At 43.2% G+C, this 11873-nt stretch overlaps 1 protein-coding gene and 1 long non-coding RNA gene across 3 annotated transcripts in view; both read left to right on the top strand.

The window, feature by feature from the left end:
- LOC132473982 (leucine-rich repeat and fibronectin type III domain-containing protein 1-like protein) overlaps positions 1-5583 on the top strand; it is a 163975-nt gene extending 158392 nt beyond the window's left edge. For both annotated transcript variants that reach the window (XM_060074385.1, XM_060074384.1), the window contains one exon: positions 4244-5583. In XM_060074385.1, coding sequence (XP_059930368.1) covers positions 4244-4362 — 119 coding nt within the window. In that variant the 3' untranslated portion in view covers positions 4363-5583. The remainder of the gene's footprint in view (positions 1-4243) is intronic.
- The window catches only part of LOC132473984 (uncharacterized), a 397093-nt gene that overhangs the window by 90727 nt on the left and 294493 nt on the right, over positions 1-11873 (top strand). The gene's annotated exons all lie outside the window — the stretch shown is intronic.

Below are 11873 nucleotides of genomic sequence, written 5' to 3'. Positions count from 1 at the left end.
TTAATGGTAATGGTGTGCAGCTAACTATGTGTGTGCATTCTTATATTTGTGTTTGTGTACGTGTGTGTGTGTCTTTCTGTGTGTGTGTCTGTGCCTCTTTCTGTGTGTGTGTGTTTGTGTGTGTGTGTGTGTGTGTGTGTGTGTGTCTTTCTGTGTGTGTGTGTGTGTCTGCGTGTGTGTGTGTGATGTTGCAACCCAGTATCACGCGATTTCGTGCTCATGCGCACAAACGTTAATCTGTGCGCATCGTGTCCCAGATCACGATTGTCCGACTTTTTTAGTGCTGCACAGAGCGAAATGTAAACCAATGCATTCTGAATGGGAGCATTCTCCGACAATTAACGTTGTTTTTGAGGAGGTCTGCTTACAAATCAGAAATGTTGATATATATATAACTAGATAATAATATATACAGATATATAACTAGAGGGTGCACTGTACTATCTGCGCTCACTCCTTCTGAAGCTTCTCTCTCTCTCGTTCTCTCTCTCTGTCCCTCCATTTCTCTCTTTCGCTCTCTCGTTTCGTTTTGTGGAGCACGTCAATTGTCGGAGAACGCTCCCATTCAGAATGCATTGGTTTACATTTCGTTCTGTGTAGCACTAAAAAAGCCGGACAATCGTAATCTGGGACACGATTCAATAGATTAATAACGTTTGTGCGCATGAGCACGAAATCGCGTGATACCGGGTTGGATGTGTGATGTGTGTTATCCTTTCTTAACTTCCAATCATTTTTCTGCATGACTGTAATATGTGTGTGTTTTATTATAGCCTTAAGGTTCTTTATTTAGAACGTTTGAAAGCAGACAAAGAAGAAGAAGAAGGAATTGGACACGAGGCTTCACTTGTTTTCAGAAGACGTTAAAACCATTCAGCTCTCTTCTAGGAAAAATCTGCTTGTTCGTTGTTCTTAGGTGTCCAACTTGTTTTCTTCTCTCATTAAAAGGTTGAGGCACCGGCGCTTTATTGACTCGCAGAGAACGTGCAAGAGACATCTCTTTGTAAAGGCATGATTGCCAACTAACCTTGGACGAAAAGTACATTTTCTCAACGATGGTCACATTCAAACAACCTCCCCCTTCGTATTATGCTAAATGCTATTGAGTTGGCTCGTTGCAAAAACAACATCGGCTAATATGTGCTCATCAAGAAGAGCCCAAACACAGTCTTCCCTGGTGCCAAAGAGTGTCTTTCAAGATGGAGTATGTTGTCTTGAAAGCGATATGAACCGGGACATTTTTGACTCAGACTACAGACTGTGTTTGTACCTCAACATGACTATTGCTTAAGAGCATCACTCAATCGATGAGTGTATGATTTTCTAATGTTGATACATCCTATTTCGATATGCTATCCAATCTCAACACCCAATCTCCTATTTCATGTGATTTGTCATTCAATTATGACAAAGGAAGGGGATGGCACTTTGTGAAGGAATCAAAGAGCATTGATTCGTTCCAACATGATTGTTGTGCATAGACAGAAACTCAAGCTGTAGGTTAAGTAACGGATAATCACCTCAAGGCAGGGCAATAAACAGTTTGATATGCCCGGCTCGTGGACGCCTTACCGGTCGGCGGTAACCTTCCACGAGCCGGGCATATCAAACTGTTTATTGCCCTGCCTTGAGGTGATTATCCCATTTATTCTACTTCTTGCTTGCCAACATAATAAAACAATTCAAATACTTCAATAATTATGCTTTTTCCATAAGGTTAATATGCAACGGAAACGTTGTTCACTCCTCCAGTAAATAGGACGGACATTAGATACGACTTGGCATCAGGATGTATTCTAGTAGCTATGAACCAGAGAGCTAACGTTATGGATTGTACATATTTATAATTTGAAATTCATCCCAGCCTATATACCACAGATACTATAGGGTCTGTAGCATATAACCGTGTTTTCTGATTACAGTTTAATGCATTTTTCACAATTTATCAGCTCTTGTTTTGAAGACTGAAAGGACAATTTGACTGGAACTACTTAGCAGGTATCCATATATCAGGGATTAATGGACACCCTGCAGCCAATCAGAATCAAGTATTCCAAAAAATTCAAGCCTCGTATTGATCTACTATTTGATGACGCTGTTCTCAGTCAGCAGCAAGTACAACTGACAAGTCAGCGGGCAACCTGCCGGGTTAATGCCCTCCTCCCAGCCAATCAGAATCAAGCATTCTTAAACGAAGTAGAATAAAATGTAAGTGGTCGACGTGATGTTAATAACAAGCGCAGCAGTCCAAGGCCACAGGAGCAATGTTGAGTGTCACTGAGTTGTGTCTGTCACTTTGCTTACTGGAGCCAAACCGATAAACACCCATGCACATTATTATACACACACGCACACACACACACACACACACACACACACACACACACACACACACACACACACACACACACACACACACACACACACACACACACCACACATGCATACACATTATTATACACACACACAACCCCCCCCCCCCCACACACACACACACACACATGCTTTCATACACAAATACAGACACAAATGGGGACTTAAACACATACTCATGACCACAAGACTGGCCTTTCTCTAGTATCCACTTAAGAACGCTTTAACCTTCTCAACAGCAGCCCAGCAGTGTGTAACTGTGGATGCCAGAGCAAATGAATGTGCGGCAGCAAGAAGGTTCACTCAAAGCAGCCGGTAGAGGCGTGAGGGGGATTGGGAAATCAATTTAAGAGCAGCGGAAATGGGCCGCCCAAAGGGCTGATGATAACTAGGGATTGGGCTTTATTTTTCATTTTTATGAAAAGCAATTGACAGTGATTTCAGATAACTTTAATGGAGCAGTATGGCTTGGGCCCTCATCCAAGGAGGCCTACGGGTAGACGGTGAACACTGGGGTTCAAACCTAGGACCTAAACTCCGGGGGAGTCGGACCCTCGCCCCATGAAAATATCAAGGTCAACCACAATGGCAGTTGAATTCAAATAGAATTACAAATACCCAATACATGTACGATATATATTAAATAGCACAGCGTAGTGCCCTGAACCGTGGTGTCTGTAGACTACATTCCACCATCGCTCAGGTTATAAATGTCTGACATGGTGCTTGATTCAGTCAACTGCAGTCAGAAGGACTGCAGTTGACATCACACCCTTTATCAAACTGACGGACTGAGCGACCGCCCAGGGTGTGAGTAAGCGTGAGAATACGTTGCCGCTTTAAAAGCAGATTCGATTCCGAGTTTGAATGCGATTACTTTGTTCAGAGACAACCTTCTAGTGCGGATTCAGAGTGTGAAGATCAGAGGTTTCCGTGTCGTTACAGAGCGTCCCCCGGGGCCCGGCGCGGAGCGGTGGGGGACATAATGGCGAGGCATGTCTAATACTGTTCAGGTTAACAATGCCGGGGGCTCTCCGTGCTGCACCGCGGACTCGGTTATGTAAGGGATCTCATTAGGCTCCCCTAACCTTTAGCTGGTTTGTCAATGGATTCTAAAGGTTATCCTGATGTCTGTGTGTGCGTGTGTGTGTGTTATCAGGACCAGTGAGGATGTTAATTTTTGCACCAAAATGGCCAATCTTATTGTCAGACAGTCAGTCACTCAGTCAGTCACTCATTAGTTCCTACCATTGTGTATTGTGTGAGGACCACTTAGATTGGTTTGATGTGACAGCTCGTCGTTATGTGCAATGCCATTACATTGCTAATCGCAGCCAAAGCGGGCGGATTTGTTTTCATTCAGCAAGAGGGTGGTGGCAGGCAAATTGTTTGCCTGCACATTTGTCCATAAATCTATAGTCAGTTAGGAGGATGCATTTAATAATGTGTGTAAACAAGGGGATCGACATTGGCATTGCACCATTTAGCCTGCTACATCCTATCCTACACAGACCTGCTTAAACACACACCAATACACACACACACACACACACACACACACACACACACACACACACACACACACACACACACACACACACACTCATTCACATAGCTTTACACACAGAAATACACAGAGACATTCACAGACACAGACACACAGATAACCACATACATACACACTGAATTTGACTTGACTTCAAAGTATTCTGAGATATTGTTGTTTCGAGTGCTATGCTAATTTCCCACTGATGCAATTTTAAGTACTTCAAATTGGTTTCTGAGTTGGGAATTAACTTTGAGGGAGTGTTTTTTGAGCAGATTCACTTTGAACAGTTCTCTGCTTCTCTCCCTCTCTCTCCCCCTCCAGATCTTCCCTTCCAGACCGAGGGCTCAGCACGCGCACACCGCGGCCGAACACACACCCAGGCACACACCCACACACGCACACACACACGCACCACAGAAGACCGACGGATGGACAGATAGAAAAGAAAAAGAAGATGCCAAATCTCCACTTCTCACTCTGCAACTTCCTCATCCACCTCCCTCTTCATCATCATCTTCATTAAAATTGTCAGGCTATTCTTTTCTATATTTTATTTTATTGCTATCACGGCCATTTCATCAACGTAACCAGGATCACGTGAGATCTGCCAATCAATTTGGAACCTGCAAAGCACCGGTTATAAATGAAAAGTGTTACTGATGAGCCTATAATTGGCAGTAAATATGACTGTACAATGTACTCCCTATGACCACCGTCATCAATACGTCGTCTTTGCCATCTTCATCCCCATCTTCATCATAACAGTTGCTATTTTGGTTTTCACCCACACCGCCATCATCGCTTCCTCCCCCACCATTACCATATTAAGTATCATCTCACACATCCCAATGGGGGAGTCTGGTTGCGTTAGCACAACGTTAAAATATTCATTTGCACAGTCAACACATTTCACTGACAGGGAGAGCTGGGAAAAGCCTCATGAAATACCATCCATGTTAAACCTGGTATCAGCCACTCCCTACCATGACAATAATACTGAGGAATCAACGAATTAGTTTTCCATGCGTTAAAAGGCATGCATGGATAACTTGACTCACAGCTTATCGTTGGGGTGTAAGTCTGTAAGTGTGTGTGTGCGTGTGTGTGTGCCAATGCGTGCACGTGTGTGTCTGTTTGTGTTGGTAAATCACATTCACTCTCATCATTGTTCTTGTTCCGAGCTCAGAGGGTAGCCAGTAACATTACAGTACAGACGGTACAGCACAGACAGTAAAGTACGGACAGTACAGTACAGACGGTACAGCACAGACAGTACAGTAAAGACTTTACAGTACAGTACAGACATTGCAGTACAGTACAGACAATACAGTAAAAAAGGTACAGTACAGACAATACAGTAAAAAAGGTACAGTACAGACATAACAGTCAAGACGGTACAGTAAAGACAGTACAGTACAGACGGTACAGAAAGTGCAGTAAAGAACAGACGCCTCACCAATGCTGATGGAAGACATATTCATACATGAGTCCCTCTCACTCTCTCTCTCGCTACTGCTCGTGTTCCTCTTAGCTTTTCTTTGGGCTTTATATTTTGTATGTGTACATAAAACAATTTCAAATCTTATAGTTTTGTACATGTAATTTTTATGGTGTGTTGACTTTTTTCTAATAAAATAAAATAAAAAAGATGAGAGACCCTACCCCTAGGCTTATTGTTTTTTATTCAAATATGTACAAGTAAACAAATCTTCTTCTGGTTTATTTAAATATGTATGTTCATATATATGTATATATATATATAGACCTTCATCTAGTTTTCTCTGTTTACCATGGAAGGTACTGGAACTGTTTTGAAGTTCAGAGATGGCAAGTAGCTTTTTAATGAAGAGGCTAAATGGGTAATTATATTTTAATCAGTCAATGCCAGATCAGATGGTTAAATAACATGAAGCCACTTCTTACCCTCTAGACTCATTTCCAATATTTTGTTAAGTTGACAATGTCTGAGTGCAGGCAGGGCTTTGATTCCCACCAGAGATAATATGAATTTAATAGCAATGCTGTTGTGTGTCGAATACGTTCTCTCATCTTTCCTGCATCCATGTCCTCTAATATCATGTTTTAGCGTCTTGTAACGAAAAGGCAGTAGAACACTGATTTGCGCCTGTCTTCAAGGGATGCACATTTATCGTAAGGTGTAATAGGAGCAGGGTAAAAACCCAAATCCTTTTATATACTTCTTTAGCGGTTCCTGTCCCTCAATTATTAATAACCCTCAAGTGGATTTTATGTGTAGCCCCGGCAGTTATAAAAGCCTTACCAATGAAACGGGCTGAATAACATTCATTATTCTGTCTTACCAAAACCTTCAAGCCCCATTACTATGTTAATACCTCATTCCACGGCCCCAACTGTTCATGAATGCCTGTTTCTTTTGATCAATAATCACCTATAAACCCAAGTTTAAATATAAATAATCTTGTCTACGTGCTCCTCCTGTCTTAATACCCTTTACTGCGCGGGCTACATACAACGACAGTGTACTTTCTGCCTCTCTTCTTGTTCCTGCCACTTTCCTCATTCTTCATTGTCATATTTCCTCCTTCCTCTATCATCTGATAATCCCCATCCATGCCCTCTTATTTCCCCCGCGTGACTTTAGAACCCCATCATGTCGACACAGCCCTTAGCCACTCCCCATAGCCCCTGTACGCTCGATAGTTCCCTGATACTTAGCGTCTGGTGGACAGACAGTCCTGCAGTACTTCACCCCCCTCCAGCAGTCCCGCTTCACTCTTTCACAACTTTCAGTTTCAGTTTCATCACAACAATCATCTCTTTTTTCGTTGTCGCCCTACAACACCATTCCATGTACAAGTGTTCTTCAAAATAATTAAGGTTGCTGAGAGAGAAGAGAGACAGGCTGTGCTGAAGTGATGATATGGAATACTTTGCATCTCCATTAGTACCTCTGGACCACTATTTAAAATAATAAAGAATAAAATGAAATAACCAGGTTTAATTAAATATGTTCTGTGGATTAACCGTAAGCAATATATAGTATAACACTTTAAATATGAGAGGGCTTGATTAGTGAAACTATATTACAAGACCAACTCAAGCTTACATTCACAGAACATGCCTGTAATTTAAACTTGATATGAATCATTAAAATGAGTAGAGGTTTTGTGTGAGTATGTGGGTTTAGGTTGAATTCCTTTTTTAGAAGCACATGCTATGACTTACTATAGTAGAATAATAAAAAATTAAAAAAATAAACCAAATGCAATAGTAATATCCATTGCCTTATTGTGTCGGCTGGTATGAGCAGTATATTGTCTATCACGCATCTATTATGGTCCAATCCTCACCTTAAACACCACTAAACTTCAATAAGGGAGTTGAGAGCCATGAGCTAAATGTCATAATTGTAATTTTACTTTAAAAATGTATTGTATCTTATATAATACCGACATATCCTCTTTTCAAAAATTAAACGATAGAGCCAAAATGTTTCCCTCGCTGGGTAAGCAGGCCAAATCCCTCCTGATCACCGTGACAATTTAAATGACATTAAAAATGTAACATTTGTCACATCTTCTCAGAGAAACAGCTCTGGCATGCTTTTACCCAGCAGCGGCAGCCAAGAAGAACACAGGGGACTCTGTCGACATCAACTATGATGCAGCAGCCGAGAGCTGGGATGGATGGAGCCCATCTGCAGGTAAATGCAAGTTTACTTTATGGTGGGGAGACTTAGTAGTTGGCTGGGAAATGTCCCACACACACGCAAGCTCGCGCACACACACACACACACACACACACACACACACACACACACACACACACACACACACACACACACACACACACACACACACACACACACACTCACTGGTCCAGTATTCATCTATTGATCTTTTAATATGTTTTACAAGCTTGTTTAAAAGTTGAAGAACTCCTCTGGGTATTTCTTGATTTAATCAAAAAAGCAAAAAAAGGGAATTAGTTTCAAGGTTGATTATGATTCAAAATGTTGATGAGGACCAGCCAGTACATATTAAAGTAGATGAGAGCTGCATAAAAAGTCACACCTCAAATATGATTAATCTGCACTGTGCGGTGTAGGCAAACACTGTACTATGGCATCTGGCTATTATCAAAAAGCATGCTTCGTCAACAACAAAACCAATTACACACAAAGCTCGACCGAAACAACATACAAAAAAAAAAGCACTGCAACATGGTTGATAATTAAAGCCATAGCATCATTAGTGAAATCCATTCTATCTGTAGGATTAGCATGGTCGAATTCAGGCTTTAAACAAATCGATTAACCGCATTAGAAAAATGTAAACACATTAAGATTGGTGCGGAGAACGCAGCTTTTGTTTTTCTTGACCTCTTTTCTTTTTGATGTTTGCAGCGGGGCAGCTCTAAGCCGCTCTGTTTTTCAGTCATTACTAATGAATTGTAAAACCAAATTACATTTTATTTTAACTCAGTTTGTCCTTTGTTTTTATAAAGCTTTGACACTGAAAGTCAACAAACATTGGTTTAAGGTTTTCTGCATTAACTAGAGCGGTGATTACCCACGGGGTTCATGCATATTGTGTGAACATTGATTTGGAAGGAATTAAAAGATAGTCCAGTCATCATTAAGCTGGGAACAAGGCCAGGGTCTGATTCACTGAAACGGTCTCATCTCTCTCGAGCATAGAGCTGCTCAATGCAACCTAGAACACGTGAACGATCTGGACATCATGGGATTATTAGAGACCATGAATTCAAAGCGGATATCAATAATATTACAAGGTCAACATGATATAAGTACACTCTACGTGATCCAGCGGTCTACTGTAGTGTCACCTCTGAACCCTCCCGAGTGAAACAGAGGGGAGGATGCCCACATGATTTGGGTGGGTTAAATTATGATCTAGTGGATAGCTTAACCTCTAGAAGAGGCTCTTCAGACAGCCCCGAGCTCTCTGGCATGCCAGGGAGGGAGTTGAAGGCCATAGTTTTTAATCAGTAGAACTCAACTTCTCTAATCATCCTCCGACTATAGACCAAGCCCGATAATGAGGGTGGTTTCGTGAGGAGAGATGAAGAGCTGAAGATACGGCCTCTCCTATGGTTTTTATATTAGCTTGGATGCGCACCACAAGACCTCATCAAGTTTCCATGAACTAATTAAACCCAAAGTTATCGTCCCTATGGTGGGCCGCCACCATAGGGACCATCTCTTATTTTTCTTCTTCTTTTACACGAGGGGCCTCTGCTGAAAGAATGCCTTGTGATGAGAGAGGGGGCCCCTGCTGAACCAGGGACCTTTTCTGGATAGAGCCGTACCGAGCTGGGTTCTGACAATTAAAAAGAAGAGAAAAGGACAGGGTTGTTTGTTTGTGAATAAACCCTGTCCAAAAGTTTATCAGGGCTAATGCCTCCCCTTTAAACCCCCAGCTTCCCTCATGCAGCCCCCTTTTGCCGCTAACAATGTTGTTATTATGAGTGATTGTTCTGCGGTGCAGTCACTGAGACCAATTTACTGGGAGGAATATTTAGTTAGCGCTTGTTCAGTAGACCAGAGTCACACCCATATACATGTATAGTACTAATAATCCTTACAAAAACAATAGGGATCCAACCTGTTGGCTTGGACCCCTAATAAGAATAAACTCAAGGCTCCAGCGGGCTTCTAATAAAGAGCTTGTACGTTTGTTTCTCCCAGAATGAGGACTGAGGTATTAGGATGCACAGGGTCCATCTGAACAGGATACCGAGCCAAGACGGAGGAGGGAGTTTCACAGATGTTCCCTCCCTCTGAGGCTCAAGGGAAGACCATCTGAGCTGGAGGTTAAACGCTTCATCATGGACTGATATCTGCATCACTGCAGTGGAGAGGCAGCACTGTCAACGAGTATGTGTGTGTGTGTGTGTGTGTGTGTGTGTGTCTGCGTGCATGTATTTGTGTGTGTGCGTGTGTTGGCATGTGTGTGTGCGTTTGTGTGTGCAATTGTGTGTGTGTGCATATGAATAAGTTTGATGTGCCAGATTAATGTGGGAAGGCATCCAGCAGGCAGCAATTTTTTGGATTCCTCTCTGACCTGGTTAATTAATCAGCCGCATGAGCCCCCTGGTGGTCCGCGTCTTTTCTCCTCTCCATACCTCCAAACTCTGTTCACGTATCTGTCTCAACCACAACCTCCGGTCCTCTCTTTGCTTTGCTTGCATTTCTTTCCATTACCTTCCATTATCAGTTTCCTCTGTTGAACCACCTAGAACTCCAGTGCGCCGGTTAATCTCCGCAAAACCACGGAGGCGCCCTATCATCCGAGGGGTTGAATCCCAGCGCAGAGGGGTGGATCGCGTCACGCTTGGTTATGCTGATGACGATACGTTAATTCGGACGGACGACCTTCCTACTGAGGACGGCCTTTCTTCTCCGGAATCAACCTGGCTGGACTTGCATGGCTGATACTGCTGTCGTTGTGTGAATGGGTGAATGTGAGGCAATCTTTTGAGTTAAAGCCCTTTGAGTGAGAACAGGTTAGAAAAGTGCTTAATAAATGCACTCCCAATGTTCACCCCTCTCTGGGAGGGTGATCGGCAGAAAGCAGCCAAGACCAGATCTCTTTGGAGCTCTGAACCCAAGCCTTGTAATGCCAAGCGGGGGATAAGCAGAGGGATCAACATGACACAGTTACCACTTTTCCACCAATATGGTACAGTTTTTGTTTGAGTTTGCACACCTTATTTGATAATCGTTTGGAGCATTTAGACCATAATTGTATTGGTTCGGAACCCGAAATGTTGATTCGAACCATTGGAGCCAAAGATTAGCAGGTTCTCCGTGACCTGAAGTAGGAAACCTGACGACATCAGGGGGCGTGTCGTACTCAACAGGTTGGAAAGAGAGGATGGAAACAGAGAGCGTTCCACTGCCATTTACTTCCACTGTGCAACGTGCACTGTTGATGACTCATCCCTGATGGCGATGGTTCCGCTCAGAACCGGAGGAGGCACGGCCGGGTTAACTAAATAGAATCCTGAGCAGAACCACAGCTCATTTGGGGGGAAAAGGGCTACGTTTGGTCTTTTAGCCTTGCACATCTTGCATGTGCATACTGTGATAAAGGAAGGCCGTTTAAAGAATGATTATTCATCGTGTGTTAAGAAACTGGTTAGACGCAAGGCTGTACATTCATGTATTGAATGGCAATTACTGCAGAGACCAGAGCATGTGGATGTATGTGTGCAACACCGCCTTCCTTCTCATTCCACACGGTTTCTGCTATTTTCTCTCTTTTCTCTTGTGTGTTGAAGCCTGTGAGGAGGATACGGGGCACGGGAGATAGGAATAACGAGAGCGAGGGGGATCAGGAGATGGGGGGGAAGAACAAGAGGAGGCTGAGCGAGAGTGATGAATGGGAGAGGGAGGTGGGAGGTAAGTGCAGAAGAGCGCTAGTTGCCGAGGTGCACACAAGAGTGAAGTCACGAGCCTGTCCCCATTCAGCCTCCCGCCAACTGGTCCTGGACATGCCGTGGTGGATAGGAGGGTCCAGCAGAGCCCCCTAGACCCCCAGAAGCAGTAAGAGAAGGAGAACAAACACTAGCATATAGAGAGAGGGATCTTTGGAGGTTGGGTAGATGGATGGATGGATGGCTATTGATGGGTGGATGGCTGAATAACTGAAAGGGAAGATTTCAGTTTCTCTCACCTATCCTCTCTCTCCTCTCAGTTCATATAAATAGGTCAACTTCTCAGTGGGTCAGCCACTGGCCAGTCCGGCTCTCCCAGTGGAAATGAATATAAAGCACACACACATACACACACACGTATGCATGCCCACACACACACACACACACACACACACACACACACACACACACACACCGTGTGTGCCGTGTACACACACCATTTGAAGAGCAGAAAAAGGAGGACAAATGAGTACTCTGTGAAAACACTGCTTTCACTGTCAATGATAAC

Source organism: Gadus macrocephalus, chromosome 16 (genome assembly GCF_031168955.1).
Source record: "Gadus macrocephalus chromosome 16, ASM3116895v1".
NCBI lineage: Eukaryota > Metazoa > Chordata > Actinopteri > Gadiformes > Gadidae > Gadus > Gadus macrocephalus.
The sequence above is the reverse complement of the archived record's forward strand: the minus strand, read 5'-3'. Positions and strand labels throughout refer to the sequence as shown.